This window comes from Orcinus orca, chromosome 19 (genome assembly GCF_937001465.1).
Source record: "Orcinus orca chromosome 19, mOrcOrc1.1, whole genome shotgun sequence".
NCBI classification, from domain to species: Eukaryota; Metazoa; Chordata; class Mammalia; order Artiodactyla; family Delphinidae; genus Orcinus; species Orcinus orca.
Window position 1 is genome coordinate 43523384 of NC_064577.1, and position 17026 is coordinate 43540409.

The window sequence follows — 17026 nt, forward strand, 5'->3', positions numbered from 1 at the left end:
GTGGTACGCGGGCCTCCCACCGCCGTGGCCTCTCTCGCTGCGGAGCACAGGCTCCGGACGCGCAGGCTCCGGATGCGCAGGCTCCGTGGCCATGGCTCACGGGCCCAGCCGCTCCGCGGCACGCGGGATCCTCCCGCACCGGGGCACGAACCCGTGTCCCCCGCATCGGCAGGCGGACTCTCAACCACTGCGCCACCAGGGAAGCCCTCATATGCCCCCTTCTGATCACATCCTCTCCTTCCCCAAAGAGACTACCTTACTTTGACTTTTGAGGTAGGAATTTTCTTTTTCTTTTTAAAAATATTTATTTATTTGGTTGTTCCAGGTCTTACTTGCAGCACGTGGGCTCCTTAGTTGCGGCAGGGGGCTCCTTAGTTGTGGCACAGGGCTCCTTAGTTGTGGCATGCGAACTCTTAGTTGTGGCATGCATGTGGGATCTAGTTCTCTGACCAGGAATCAAACCTGCGCCCCTGCATTGGGAGTGCAGAGTCTTATCTGCTGCGCCACCAGGGAAGTCCTCAATAATTTTCTTAATTTGCTTTATAGTGTGACGATGTAAGTGTGCATCCCTGAACAATATAGCTTAATTTACCCTTTTTTTTTTGTATTTTATATAAATGGAATCACAGTAAATACTGTGTGGTTGCTTTCACTCAGTATTAAGTTTTAAAGATTTATCCATGTCATTTTGTGTAGCTGCAGTGCCCTGTATTCCATTATAGGAATATACTGAATGTATTTATCCATTCTCCCACTGGTGGACATTGATGAACATCTGGATTGTTTCAGTTTGGGGCTACTGTGCACAGTGCTGCTATGTACTTAATGTTCAGGCTGGTGCACATAAGCACACTTTTCCATAAAATATATGCCTAGGAGTGGTCTTGCTAGGTTATAGGGTATGCATATCTTTAGGTTATAGCAGTTACACTACTTCCAGGAGTGGGTACCATCTTTTCTTGTCCTCATTAACACTTGGTATTTTCAGACTTCTTGCTGTTAGCTAACTTGGTGGGTATCTGATGGAGGTTTTAATTTTTATTTCCTGATTTTAATGAGGTTGGTTACCTTTTATATGTATATTGGACATATTTATTTCCTCTATTGTGATGTATCTGTTAAAAGTTTTTTGTCCATTTTTCTACTGGGTTCTGTGTCTTTTTCTTAGAATTTAAAGGAATTCTTTTTATGTTCTGGATATAAGTTCTCTGCCCCTTGTGTGTTACAAATATCTTCTGCATTTTCACTTTCTTAACGGTGCCTCTTTTGTTCTTTTTACAAGTTACCTTGTTTTTGTTTGTTTTTATTTATTTTTGGCTGTGTTGGGTCTTCATTGCTACACTCGGGCTTTCTCTAGTTGCGTCGAGTAGGGGCTACACTTCGTTGCGGTGTGTGGGCTTCTCATTGTGGTAGCTTCTCTTGTTGCAGAGCACGGGCTCTAGGTGCGCGGGCAGCACGTGGGCTCTAGAGCACAGGTTCAGTAGTTGTGGCACACAGGCTTAGTTGCTCCGTGGCATTTGGGATCTTACCAGACCAGGGCTCGAACCCGTGTCCCCTGCATTGGCAGGCGGATTCTTAACCACTGCACCACCAGGGAAGTCCCTGACCTAGATTTTTTTTAATAAGGAGAGCAGGAGTTACCTCATAATTACTCATTGTGTTATTCATTGATAACACAAATTGGCTTTAACGGCAACAGTAGGTTCCCTTATAGCGGTGTAGGTGTTTACTAAATAAAAGGCATTGTATCCCTCTTGAGGCCTATTATGGCAGAAGAGAGAACCAGAATTAACATATTAAGTGACAAAGTGGGAAAGGCCAGCTGAGAGGGGGGAAATTACAATGAAGTAAAGCAGATTCACGAAGGGGCCTGAGGATCCTGGTATTCTTTGTGGAAGTAAGCAGGGTAATTTAAAGGAAAGGTATTGGACCAGATAGGATACCTGCACAAATATTGAACAAACTCTTTGTTCTAGAAGAACTCATGTGAGAGAGGTTCTCAGATTTTGTCAGAGACTAAGTGGTACAGTGATTAAGAGTGTCTGCCTTCTTTTGGTTATAGTTAGAGAGTTTTGCACTGGCTGATTGTACAAAGAAGATGAGCCACTTCACCTTTTGTGTTTTCTAAAGATGAATATGGTTTTTGAATTATGGTTGGCCAAAGTCCTAAAGACCTAGGCAAGAGTGCCTCCTTGTCAATAAGCCACACTTGGAAAACCCAGAATGAGAACACATATTCATTAGATTTTTTTGATAAATGGGCTTCCTATAAAAATTTCACCAGGATCTCAAAAGGAATATCTTTAAAAAGATTTTTTTAAACAATTAATTTTTTTTTCATAGTTAGTATGTACACATGATGCCAAGTTCAAAAGATATGCAGTACTAAGTAAGTCTGCTAAGTAAGGCCTCTCCAGCCTTCCAGCTCTCCTGCCTGGAGACAAAGTTGTCAGGTTTGTATGTATCCTTCTTCAGATTGTTCTATGCATTTACAGACATATATGTGTATATACGTTCATGTGTGTGTGTCTGTATATCTACAGATATCTAAGAATACATGGATATGTGTGTGTCTATATTTCTATATATACATATGTAATGTGTGTGTGCTCATAAATGATAGCATCCTGTGTTCTGAAATTTTTTTTACTTAAGTCAAAATTATATCCTAATTGGTTTTTAAAAAGTGACATTTAAAATCCAATTTATAGGTCTATCTTGTTATGAACTTTGTAGGTATATATTGTCATGAGTAAACTTTTATAGTCAAAGTGAATATTGTTAGTAGTTTTGAGTATAAGATTTTTCTTGTTACAGTTTTATACATGCTATGGTTATATTCAAATTTTGCTTCTGTTTATTTGATTACTAAAATACATACTTAACACATGCATGCTTATTCCCAAATAGGTATGTTTATATCCATAGATTTGAAAATGCCAATTACATTTAATTTTTTTCTGAAATGTAGCACTCCATGATAAGTAATTTGTCATAACCAGACACTATGCTAAGCACTTTGCATAGAGTATATTATATAATCTTCAAATAACTAAGGAGTAGGTAATGATTTTAATTTTACAAGTATGACAATGAAGGCTCAGAGAGTTGAATAACCATATATGCCTGATTATAAGATTCCTACTCTCCCATTTAAAATATTTTTTAAAAAGCTTTTTAATCAAGGTTAAGTTTGGTTAAGTTTAATTTTATTGTTTATACATGATGTAGGAAAGTGTCTACTTATAATGCTCAGTTTACATGTATACATTTTAAATTATAAATATGTTAATATAAACTGTTATTGATACATTAGTATTAAATTAATATGAACGTTAATTTAGAAATATTACCTTTTCTTCTCTACTTCAATGAAGTATATTTATTCAGACTTTTCATATGTATTTTAGTATTAATGGCTTTCCACACTTTGAACAATCTAATTGTTCCAGAGCAAATATTATCTTCTAAGGTATTTGAGATAGATCCCTTTTTGAATCACTGTATTATGTTTTAATTGGAAAATTTCTCTCTAGCCATAAATCCCCATTCATATAACATTAGTAAAGGTTTTTTTTAAAAATATTTATTTATTTATTTGGTTGCACTGGCTCTTAGTTGTGGCAGGCAGTCTCCTTACTTGTGGCATGCATGTTGGGATCTAGTTCCCTGACCAGGGATCAAACCCAGGCCCCCAGCATTGGGAGCGTGGAGTCTTATCCACCTGCGCCAACTTATTCCCTGCACCACCAGGGAAGTCCCAGGGGTTTTTTATTAATGTATTTTGTATGGATGGTATTGATGATCTCTATGATATAATCACTTAGTCTGTTGCTTTTTAAAGTGATCTATTTGTGCTGCTAATATTTACTAAACCTACTATGTTCCAGAAACCATTCTAGCATTGGAGGTAGAATTGTGGACAAAACCAAGAATCAACATTCCAGATACATATATTCAATCTGGAAAGAAAGACAGTAACAAATATGTGGTGTAAAGTAGTGATAAGTACTCAGAAATCACATAAGAGGATATAGAGTGAAGATTGTTGTTTAAGGTGATAGAACAGATTTCTAAAGAAGTGATTTGAGCAGAGACCTGAATGACATAAAATGTGTAGGTAACTGGATAAAGAATTTTCCATGAAGTTGCAGAAACTCTGAGGTTGGAGAATGCTTACAGTCTTTGAGGAACAACAGTGAGGCACTAGCAGCAAAATATGAGTTCTAGTCATTGCTCTGTATCTTCAATGACATTTTGTTATGTTTCATGTGTACAACATTATATTTCTACTTCTGTATACCATACAGTGTGCTCACCACCAAAAATTTCATTTCTGTTCATCACTATACAGTTGATCTCCTTTACCCATTTTGCCCTCTCCTGGGCACCCTCCACCCCCAGTAACCACTACTGTGTTCTCTGTATCTGCATGTTTGTTTTTGTTTGATTTAGTTTGTTCATTTATTTTGCTTTTTTAAAATTAATTTTGTTTTATATTCCACATATCAGTAATATCATATGGTATTTGTCTTTCTCTATCTGACTTATTTTACTTAGCATAATAACCTCAAGGTTCATCCGTGTTGTGGCAGATGGCAAGATTTCATCTTTTTATGGCTGAGTAATATTCCATTGTGTATATATCCCACATCTTTATCCATTTATCTGTTGATGGGTGCTTAGGTTGTTTCCATATCTTGGCTATTGTAAATGACGTTGTGATGAACATAGGGGTGCATATATCTTTTTGAATTAGTGTTTTCTTATTCTTTGGATAAATACCCAGAAGTGGGATAGCTGGATCATATGGTAATTCTATCCATTCATTCATTCATTCATTCATTCATTCATTTATGGCTGTGTTGGGTCTTCATTGCTGCACACGGGCTTTCTCTAGTTGTGGTGAGTGGGGGCTACTCTGTGTTGCGGTGCGTGGGCTTCTCATTGCAGTGGCTTCTCTTGTTGCAGAGCTCAGTAGTTGTGGCACTTGGGCTCAGTAGTTGTGGCACACAGGCTCAGTTGCTCTGCGGCATGTGGGATCTTCCCAGACCGGGGCTCAAACCCGTGTCCCCTGCATTGGCAGATGGATTCTTAAACCACTGCGCCGCAAGGGGGAAGTCCCGGTAATTCTATTCTTAAATTTTTGAGGAATCTCCATACTGTCTTCCATAGTGGCTACACCAGTTTACGTTCCCACCAACAGTTTATGAGAGTTCCCTTTTCCCCAGATCCTTGCCAACACTTGTTATTTCTTGTCTTTTTGATAATAGCCAGTCTAACAGGCATGAGGGGATATCTCATTGTGGTTTTGATTTGCATTTCCCTAAAAATTAGTGATGTTGAACATCTTTTCATGTGCCTGTTGGCCATTTATATGTCTTCTTTGGAAAAAATGTCTATTTAGCTCCTCTGTCCATTTTAAAATCAGGGTTTTTTTGGTTGTTGGTTGTATGTGTTGTTTATATATTTTGGAGATTAACCCCTTTTCAAATACATCATTTGCAAATATCTTCTCCCATTTGGTAGGTTGTCTTTTTGTTTTATTGATGGTTTCCTTTGCTGTGCAGAAGCCTTTTAGTTTGATGTAATCCCATTTGTTTATTTTTGCTTTTGTTTCCCTTGCCAGAGGAAGCATATCTAGAAAGACATTGTATTGGTAAGACCAATGTGGAAGATTCTGCCCGTGTTTGGCCTTTCCCATTGTGGAGCACAGGCTCCAGACGTGCAGGCTCAAAGGCCATGGCTCACGGGCCCAGCCGCTCCGCGGCATGTGGGATCTTCCCGGACCGGGGCACGAACCCGTGTCCCCTGCGTTGGCAGGAGGACTCTCAACCACTGCGCCACCAGGGAAGCCCTGGGGTTGTCTGTCTTTTTATTGAGTTGTAGAAGTTTTTATGTGTATTCTGGATACAAGTGTTTTGCATATATACAAAGTAAAATATTTTCTCCTGGTCTGTGATTTGCCTGTGCATTTCCTTAATAGTGTCTTTTGATAATTACAAGTTAAAAAAATTTTTTTTACATATATGTATTCTTTTCCATTATGGTTTATCACAGGATATTGAATATAGTTCCCTGTGCCGTACAGTATGATATTAACGAAATTTGATCTATCAATTTTTTTATTTTATGGTGAGTGCTTCTTTTGGTCCTCTCCAAGAAATAATTGCCCATCTTAAGCAGACTTAGCTTTTCATTCTGAGTATTTGGGACTCTGTTAGAGGCTTAGATCTCACTGATTACTCTAGCTGCTGTGTGAAGACAAGATTATAAGGCAGCAAAAGTGGAAACAGACCAGTTAACAATTTATTGACCGGGGACATATTAATACGTCTTTTGTTAGCCGATACAATTAACATCACCATGAGACATTGTTAGAGCTTAAAATTGATCAAGGGTTCATTATACAACTTATGATTGTCGTTATCATTCACTTTTTGCTCCATTAGGTTTTTGTTCCACCTTGTGTATATTATAAATGCAAGTTTATTACTGTAAAGTTTTCAAAAATGATGCATTGTGAAATTTTGAGTGAAGAATATTTCAGTGAATTTTGTCCAGATACTTTCACTGATTGTCTGAGCGACGTATATACTAGTGTTTCAGAAGATGATAGTTCTTCAGAACATAGTTCTGATTCAGACGAATGTGAATATTAGACCAACAAAAAGACAAAACACCTTAGTGATTGATTGTGATATGGAAAGTGAAAATGAAACCCATGATGCTGGAGAATGATCCTTTTCTTCGGCAGAAGAGTGGGTTGAAGACAACATTTCACAAAAATTAGAAGACTTTACAGGTGTGTCAGGTGTAACTTTTTTTTTAAATAAATAAATTTACTTATTTATTTATATTTTGGGCTGCGTTGGGTCTTTGTTGCTGTGTGCGGGCTTTCTCTGGTTGCAGCGAGCGGGGGCTACTGTTCGTTGCTGCGTGCGGGCTTCTCATTGCAGTGGCTTCTCTTGTTGCGGAGCATGGGCTATAGGCATGCAGTCTTCAGTAGTTGTGGCATGTGGGCTCAGTAGTTACACGAGCTCTAGAGCGCAGGCTCAGTAGTTGTGGCACACGGGCTTAGTTGCTCTGCGGCATGTGGGACCTTCCCGGGCTTGAACTCGTGTCCCCTGCATTGGCATACGGATTCTTAACCACTGCGCCACCAGGAAAGCCCAGGTTTAACTATTGAATGTAATAACCCGCAAAATGTTAGTGAAATAACAATTTTTGGTAACGACTTTTTTGAGTTGGTCACGTCTCAAACAAACTTGTATCATCAGCAGAATGAAAAATCATATAAAAAGTATGATGAGGCTTTAAAATGTTCTGATGTAACCAATAGTGACATGAAAAGTTTCTTGGATTAATAACTTTGATGGGACAAATAAGAAAGTCACACTGGAAAGAACATTGGTCGACTGATACCTTACTTGAAACACCTATCTTTCCAAAGATTATGACGAGAAGAAGGTTCCAACAAATAATGACATTTCTTCACTTTAATGATAACTCAGGAACTCCACTTCCTACAGACAGAATTTCAAAAGTTAAACCTCTTTTGGTTTATTTTCTACCAAAAATGTTTAATAAGTTTTAAAAATATTTATCTATTTATTTATTTATTTATCTATTATCTATCTATTTATGCGGGCTGCGCCGGGTCTTAGTTGCGGCATGCAAACTCTCGGTTGCAGCATGCATGTGGGATTTAGTTCCCCGACCAGGGATCGAACCTGGGCCCCCTGGATTTGGAGCATAGAGTCTTACCCAGTGGACCACCAAGGAAATCCCTCTACCAAAATTTCAATCAATCTATATAACCAGACAAGAGCTGTCACTTGTGGAGGCAGTGATAAAGTAGAGAGGATGACTCAGATTCAAAACCTGTAACCCCAGAAAACTTACAAAATATGGAATTTTGGTCAGGATGGTTGGTGAAAGTGAAACTGGATATATGTGCAACCTTGAGATTTACATGGATGAAGGAAAGAAACTATAAGAAACAATATTATGGGTCCTACAACGTTATCTTGGTTCGTGGCACCATATTTACCAAGACAGTTATTACAACAGTGTGTCCACATCTGAAATATTGTTGAAAATAAAACCAGAGTTTGTGGGACTATAAGAGAGAATCGTGATCTACCAAACCAATTAAAGGAGAAATCTAAATATCTGCAGAGGGGAGAAATGACATTCTTACGGAAGGGAGAAGTGACTCTTCTTATATGGAAAGACAAGAGACTGGTCCCCATGGTGACAACTATTCATGACGCATCCATAGCCTCTCCATAGCATGGATCCATAACATCTACAGGAAGGAAGACAGGACTGGCCATCAGATAACTAAGCCCACTTACATACTAGAGCAGCTGTCCCCAACCTTTTTAGCACCAGGGACTGGTTTTGTGGAAGACAGTTTTTCCACGGATGGCAGGGGGATGGTTTAGGTGGTAATGCGAGCGATGGGGAGCAGCAGATGAAGCTTTGCTTGCTCTCCTGCCGCTCACCTACTGCTCTGCGGCCCAGTTCTTGACAGGCCACGGACCACTAGCGGTCCGTGGCCTGGGGGTTGGGGACCCCTGTATTAGAGTATAATAAATATATGAAAGGAGTTGATCAGTCTGATCAATATCTGGCAAACTTCAGTATCTTCCAGAAAACTTGAAAATGGTGTAAGAAAGTAAGTTTCTATTTGAGTAATTGAGGTTTATTCAGTGCATTTAAAATTTTACTGTAACCTTAATGCATAGAATAAAATGACTTACAAGCAATTTTTCTTAGCAGTAGCTAGAGAATGGGTAACTGGACATTCTGGTAAGTGTAGTGGTAGTCCCGAACCTGGTCCTTCTTGTGGCGTTTCGCAAAGATCCACCTTGTCGACTCTCAGGTAAAATAAAAGAATATATGCTAGAGGAAATAATATACACAGGACTAAAAAAAAAAATGCTACCAGAAAGCGTAGAGTCTGCTCTTAGGGGAAAGCATAGTGAAACACGGTATATTTGTGATAGATGTTCTGTTCCCCTGCACAGAGGTGCCTGCTGTACTGCATATCACACTCTAACAAAATATTAGAATGCTTTAGTAAGACATGTACAAAGTTTCAAATAAGTACATTACGTGCAAAAAAAGTTGTTGGTATTTACTCAAACTTGGGTGTTTCAATATTCCCTTATGTAACAAATTGCCGGCCACAGTTTCTGCAAAAATCCCCTGGTCAGCAATGTTAAGAGGCTATTGTAGTGGTCGAGGAGAGAAAATAATGGTACTCTGGACTGGGCTGTAGTGGTGGAGACACTGAAAAGTTTGGGATTAAGGGTGTTGAATTTGCTTGTTGGATGTATGATATAAGAGACAGACAGACATGGAGGGGAGGCAGTTAGGATCATATTTTCGTATTTCGTATTTTTGACTTGAGCCACTGGATAAATGGTGGTGCCATATGCAAAATATACAAAACTACAACTGACTGAGGTTATTTCAAACTCTAATGTACATTTGCCAAGTAGTATGTTGTCCAATATAAAGTAATTGGAAGAGTATCCCATAATACAGTAGACATTTAAAGAATTCAAATATATGGCTACTCCCTTTTTACTAAGAGAATTTTGGCGGAAATTTTACTCCTTTTTTGGTACACATGTATAGTTGATATGTACATTTGGAAGCATATTTTGTAGAATGTAACCTAACAATACAGTGCTTGATTATTTCAATTTAAAAACTGCTATTCTTTTGTTTTTCTAGCTTCATTTCTTACCATTTTGAAGCTTTTTTGTGCATCTATAAAAACAAGTTAGCTTTAGTAAACTTTTATGGAGATGGTCTTTGATCATAGTACCTCAGAGGTATCATAATGCTACTTCATATGTTAGTTAGAAAGGTACATTCTTAAGCCTTGAAGTGCTTCTTAGCTTCCCTTTAGGCAAAGTAAGATTCTATTCTTGGGGATCAAGTTAGAGCAAATCTCAGATTTTTGCCAGCAAAAGTCATTGTTTCAGTAGAGATTTCATTAATATTGTATATATATACCAAGTCTTGAGTTTCTGTTCAAATTTAGGAGCTAGCTTATGATAGCAGAAAGAATTTTGGCAACAGGAATAGGAAGGGAACTGAGTTCTAGTCCAACTCTGTGACCTTAGGTGAATCATTAACTTTATATGCCTCATTTTCTTCATCTGTAAAATGAGGAATAATTGATTAAAGTTCTTTTAAAAACTGAAGTTATAGTTTCTTATTGGTTTTGTAAAGATTTTGGCTTTATAAAGACATGTTTGAACCATCGTATTAGAAACATTGGAGGGATTTCCCTTGTGGTCCAGTGGGTAAGACTCCATGCTCTCAGTGCAGGGGACCCGGGTTCGATCCCTTGTCAGGGAACTAGATCCCGCATGCATGCCACAACTAAGAGTCTGCATGCTGCAACTAAAAGTTTGCATGCTGCAACTAAGAAGTCCACATGCCACAACTAAGAATCTGCATGCCGCAACTAAGAATTCCGTACGCGGCAACTAAGATCCCACACGCCTTAACTAAAAGATCCTGCATGCCGCAACTAAGACCCAGCGCAACCTAAATAAATAAATAAATAATTTTTTAAAAAAGAAACATTGGAAATTTAATCTTTGGCTGACTCATTTGGAAAAAAAAGTGAATTGTGGGCATCTTGCTTGGTTCATAGAATGTTACTAAATTTGAATCACTGTTACCCATATCAAGCTTAAGCCTGTGACTGGTAAGGCTACCTCTCTTTTAATAATAGCTTATTGAGATATAATTCACACACCACACAGTTCAATTCAGTGGTTTTTAATATATTCACAGAGTTGTGCAATCATCGTCAGAATCAATTAGAGCATTTTCTTCCCCTTTTTTTAAAAAAAAAAATTATTTATTTATTTGGCTGCGTCGGGTCTTAATTGCGGCATGTGGGCTCTTCGTTGCGGCATGCGAGCTTCTCTCTAGTTGCGGCACGGGGGCTTCTCTCTAGCTGTGGTGTGCAGGCTCCAGAGTGCATGTGCTCTGTAGTTGTGGCGCGTGGGCTCTGTATTTTGCGGCATGCAGGCTCTCTAGTTGAGGTGCACTGGCTCAGCGGTTGCAGTGCGCGGGCTTAGTTGCCCCGCGGCATGTGGGATCTTAGTTCCCGACCAGGGATTGAACCTGCGTCCCTGCATTGGAAGGTGGATTCTCAACCACTGGACCACCAGGGTAGTCCCTTAGAACATTTTCATCATCGCAAAAAGAAAGTACCCATGAGCAGTCACTTCCCATTTCTGCATGACCTTCCAGCCCTAGGCAACGGCTAGTCTACTTTCTGTCTCTATGGATTTGCCTAATCTGGACATTTCATATAAACATGTGGCCTTTTGTGTCTGGTTTCTTTCACTCAGCATAATATTTTCAAGGCATATCCATTTTGTAGCATATATCAGCGCTTCGTTTCTTTTTGTTGTAGCATAATATTCCATTGTATATCACGTTTTTTCTGTCCATCAATTGTTGGACATTTGGGTTGTTCCTACTTTTTGGCTACTAAGATCTCATTTGTGTATAAATTTTTGTATGGACATATGTATTCATTTCTCTTGGATATATACCTAAGAGTGGGATTTCTGGGTTATATGGTAACTCTGTATTTAATCTTTTGAGGAACTGCCAGACTGTTTCCCATAGCATTTGTTTTTGTTTGTTTTTTTGGCTGCACAGGGTCTTTGTCGCTGCACGTGGGCTTTCTCTAGTTGCAGCGAGTGGGGACTACTCTTCATTGCAGTGTGCGGACTTCTCCTTGCGGCGGCTTCTCTTGTTGTGGCTCACGGGCTTAGTTGCTCCGTGGCACGTGGGATCTTCCCGGACCAGGGATCAAACCCCGTGTCCCCTGCATTGACAGGTGGATTCTTAACCACTGTGCCACCAGGGAAGTCCATCCCATAGCATTTGGAAACATTTTTACATTCCTATCAGCAATGTATGAGGGTTCCAAATTCTCTACATCCTCCCTTAAACCTTATTATTGTCTATCTTTTTGGTTATAGTCATCCTAGTGGGTGTTAAGTGGTATCTCATTGTGGGGATTTTTTTTTTTTTTCCCATTGTGGTTTTGATTTGCATTTCCCTGATGGTTAAAGATGTTGAACATCTTTTCAAGTGCTTATTAAGGCTGCCTCTTTGGGCAGTTTTTCTTTTGGAATGGGGATATGATGTGGTTGGGAGTTGATCTACTTAGCTCTTTTCCTAAAGTGTCAACTAAGCATTCTGAAGTATCAGTTAAATAAGCAGACTCTTCTCACTCCTGGTAGGGAATAAATCAAAGTCTAAATTTAATCCACACACCTGTTTTCACCTTCTTTATTTCTGTAAAATGTAACAAAGAATTTCACTGGAAATATGATTTATATCTTGTTGGAATTGTTACCTATGTTTGGGTGGGGGACAGAACTTTTACTGATGTATCTTTAACACTGAAATCTTAGCAATCTGCTCAGTATTTCACATGTTCATGAGTAAGACTGCAACGTATAAAGCAGTATCATAGTCACACAAAGATGAGAATGAAGCGTGTCTGGGAATCTGGTAGAAAACCTTTTCATATTTATAGCAGCCCTATTTCCCTAATATCATAAAAGTTTTGTGAATTAATATAGGATGTGTAATTGTTTCTAAGGAGCATATTTAACTTAGGTTACATAGCCTAAAATAGGTTACTTTGAAATGATACTCTTGTTAATAGGAACTTAATTTATTAAATTAAGAATATTTAGTTTTAGTAGAGATTTTGCTCTTGAAAATGTTAATTGCTGCCATCTGGATTTGATCTTATCAGTCCAGTCAGATTTGTGAAGTAATTTTTTTTTTCCATTCCAGAAATACATGCTACAGGATTTAACTATCAGAATGAAGATGAAAAAGTCACCTTGTCTTTTCCTAGTACTCTCCAACCAGGTAGGAGAAATGGCTTTTGTAAAATCCTGTTATGAATAGTGACATCTTCTTCCAGAAAAATTTATCATATGCCCTTTTTTTTTTTAACTCATTGTTTTAAGGAGATTAAGTATTAAGACAGAGCTTTAGACAGAGTCAGGTGCACTTCAACTTTTGGGCCACCAAAAAAAATAAAAAAACATAGAACATAATGCATTGTTTTCACCTTTTCGGTTTTTAAAAAATATATCTACCTAGCTCCATCTTCTACTAATTGAATCCAAATCTCTGAGATGAATGTCCCACAGATGATTCTGAGATACAACCAGAGATTAGGGAGCTATTATGCTAGTGAGGGCATGGATGAAAAGATTCGTTGGTATGTTACTATATGTGCTATATAAAAGCACAAAGAAACTAGATGTTCTGAGCTTAATATAATGGAAGAAATCATATACAAATCAATTGGTAAAGCACTAAGACTTCGAGTAGTGAGCAAATGAAAAGCCACAGATAATTTGTATGCAAGAAAATGCAAATAAATAATAAACATGTGAAAAGATATTTGCCCTCCTAGTAATGAGCAATATTAAAACAACAGCTACTGATATGTCAGTTTTTGCCTGTCATATAAGCTGAAGTAAAAAAACGATTCTCAATGATGTGACTGCCTCATATTACTGGTAAGAATGTAAATCCATGTAATTTATTTGGAAAGCGGTCTGGCAGTATGTATTAAGAGCCTAAACATGTGCATGTCTTTGACCCAGCAATTCTGGTAATAGGAATATATCCTAAAGAAAAATCATAAATACAGGAGACACTTTATGCCTAGAAATGTCTATTGAGACGTTACCTAAGGTAGTAAAAAATTAGAATTAATACATTTGTCCAACACTAAGGGAATAATTAAGCTAATTATGACATACATGTATGGTGGAATATATATAGCAATTAAAAGTGAGGTTTGTGAATTCTTAACACTCTAAAGTACTTATTATAATGTAAAATTGAAAAGCAGAATACAAAATTACATATACAAGGTGATGAATCAGATCTCTAAAATGGTACAAATGAAATTATATGTCTGGTTGTTGACATAATTGACGATTTTTATTCTTATTCATACCTTTCTCTGGTTTCCATAATTTTTATATTGAGAATATATTCCCTTAATATAAAAGTATTTTAAGAAAAATTTTAAATTGGAGAAATTTTGTCTTTTATTTTGATACTCTTAAAGACCTTTCATTTTGTCTTTTTCTAACTAAGATTATTTTTGTGTGAAATTATTATAAAAACAAATGCTTGCCATGAACATGTATTAAAAGATACTGAAGAATATAACCTGAAAATTGAGATTCCCTCTCTCTGACCCCTTCTACTTCCATTGTCTACTAATCCTTCCAGAAATATTCTATTTCTTTCTAGAAATATTCCATAAGTGTGTATGTACCTTTTAACCCACAGATGGGATCACAAATGTCAGTGGCTTGCAACAAATATTTCTTGTTTACACATGGCCCTGAGGACTGCTGATCATCTGCAGCCATATTGCCAACTTTACTGAGCACCACTAAGCTCACAAGTCTGCTCATTCTAGGCTCTGTAGTGAGTAGCTACTATCTGCAGCATGCTGTTCTCTTACATGGCAGAAGGCAGAAGCTCAGAGATGGGGACAGAGCCAAACCACAAAGACACATTTAAAGCTTCTGCGTGGATGGTGATGTCCATTCACATTTCATTGGCCAAAGCAAATAGCATGGCCAAGCGCAAAGTCACAATTACCAGACATTTGATAAAACTTCTAATATGAAACATAAAGCAAAAAGCAAAACAATAAGTATAATAGAAATATAGGAACTTGAAAGAAACAAAGACAAATGAAAAGAAAGCCTCAAAAAACCCAAATAGATTAATATTCTTAGAAGTATTATTAATATTACATTCATTAAATAAGGACAGTATGGAATAGAGTAAGAAAACTTTTGGAAATTATAATACATTAGAAGTAAAAAACCAAAATAAGTTGCAGAAGATGAAATAGAGGCATCTTCCAATTAGGAAAATTGGAAGACCAATCTAGCAGGACTGGATGTCCATCTAGTGAAAGAGAGGACAGAGAAGATGGTAAGGGGAAATGATGAAAGACACAAAACATGAACATTTCTCTGAACGGATGGGGCATGAGCCTTAGGTTTGAAAAAAATACACTACTGAGAGGGACTGACTCAAATGTAAAAAGTCTCACATCAGAGGAAATTTTAGAACTTTCAAGGGTAAAGTGAGACTCTCAAAGAGTTTCTACCCGAGGTGAGGGACTTGGGAGGAAGGAAGGAAGACTGACAGATTGCCTTCAAATTTCAGGAATCAGAATAGCAGTAGATTTTACCATCAGGAACAGTGGAAACTAGACTCTAGTATGGCCGTTCCTTCAAAATTATGAGTGAATCTGATTTTCAATCTAGAATTCTGTGCTTAGCCCAACTGTGAAGTTAAAGAGAATAAAATATTTTCAGATTTGGAAGGTTACAGAAAATTTAATTCTTTGTAAAAGATGTAGGAGTGGAGAAGTAGTTTAGCTACACTTCACTTTTTACTGTTTTTTTTTTAATGTATTTATTTTTATTATTTATTTTATTTTTGGCTGCGTTGGGTCTTCGTTGCTGCACGCAGGCTTTCTCTAGGGGCGGCGAGCAAGGGCTACTCTTTTTTTTTTTTTTTTTTTGGCGAGGACTACTCTTCGTTGCAGTGTGCGGGCTTCTCATTGCGGTGGCTTCCCTTGTTGCGGAGCATGGGCTCTAGATGTGTGGGCTTCAGTAGTTGTGGCTCGTGGGCTCTAGAGTTCAGGCTCAGTAGTTGTGGTGCACGGACTTAGTTGCTCTGCAGCATGTGGGATCCTCCCGGACCAGGGCTCGAACCCGTGTCCCTTGCATTGGCAGGCGGATTTGTAGCCACTGCGCCACCAGGGAAGCCCCGCTTCACTTTTTATAGTAAGAAGAAAAGAGTGTGTAAAATTGTAAAATGAAAAAATAGCTAAATAAGCAAGGTATTTAGAAATCACAGAGTTGCTACTGAGGCAAGTGTAGGGAGTAAGTGGCATTGGGCAGGTGCCTGCAGCTTACATATGTAAGCCTGTAGAACTATATGAGGTTTTAAACTATGAAATATTATTTTGATAGAAGTAACATGAACTTTAAAAAAAATTTAAAATCTGTATCATTACAGACTATATTCTATGTTCACACTGTGAAAAGATAAAAAAGTTAGTTGCAAAAGAGAAACAAAAAAATTCCTTCTTTGGAAAAATGATACCTCTGAAAATTAATGAGTCAAAGAATATTTGTTAGGGAAATTAGAAAATATTTAGAACTGAATAATGAAATTACTACTTACAAAGCATGTGGGATGCAGGTAAAACATTCTCAGAGAGTATATTTAGCTAAGAAGGAAGACTGAAAATTAATTAGCTAAGTAAGCATCAACATCAAAATTAGACAAAAAGAATAGATAGCTTGAAGAAAGTAGAAGAGATAAAGATTTAAGAGCAGAAATTAATGAAATAAAAATGACTTACTAGCTATTGACCTTGGGCAAGTTATTTAAGTTAAATAAACTCAGGCGGAGTCTGAATTTGAACACCAGCAGTTTAACTAAAAACTTTGCACTTCTAACCACCACATTATGCTCTTTTTATTTTTTAAATTAAATATTAAAAAATATAATACATGGGCATGGTTTGAAATTCAAATGATATATAGTGATAATTTGTCATTCTGTCCTGTCTTCCTCTCTCAGCTCCACTTCTCAGAAGTGATCAGTTTCCTATGTATCCTTTCAAAACTGTTCCGTGCTTTTATAAGCATTTATGTATGTACCACTTAAGAACACAGAAGTTAGCATGTCATACATATTCTGTACCCTTCTTTTCCCCTTATATATATGAGTTCATTTATTATCAGTATATAAGAGCTGCATCATTCTTGATAAGGACTGTTTACAGTAGACATGGTAAATTAAGTCAATTCTAATAAAAGCAGGAACAAGTCAGTGAAGGTTATGACCATTAGTATACTATCATTTGACAGAGTTTTGGAGATTTTTA

At 37.6% G+C, this 17026-nt stretch overlaps 1 protein-coding gene across 6 annotated transcripts in view; it reads left to right on the forward strand.

Moving 5' to 3' along the window:
- Positions 1-17026, forward strand: part of NPEPPS (aminopeptidase puromycin sensitive) — a 97515-nt gene that overhangs the window by 43265 nt on the left and 37224 nt on the right. For all 6 annotated transcript variants that reach the window (XR_004478600.2, XR_004478599.2, XM_004282697.4 and 3 more), the window contains one exon: positions 12865-12942. Coding sequence is in view for 4 of the 6 variants with exons in the window: in XM_004282697.4 (XP_004282745.1) it covers positions 12865-12942 (78 nt within the window). In the remaining 2 variants the exon portion in view is untranslated. The remainder of the gene's footprint in view (positions 1-12864; positions 12943-17026) is intronic.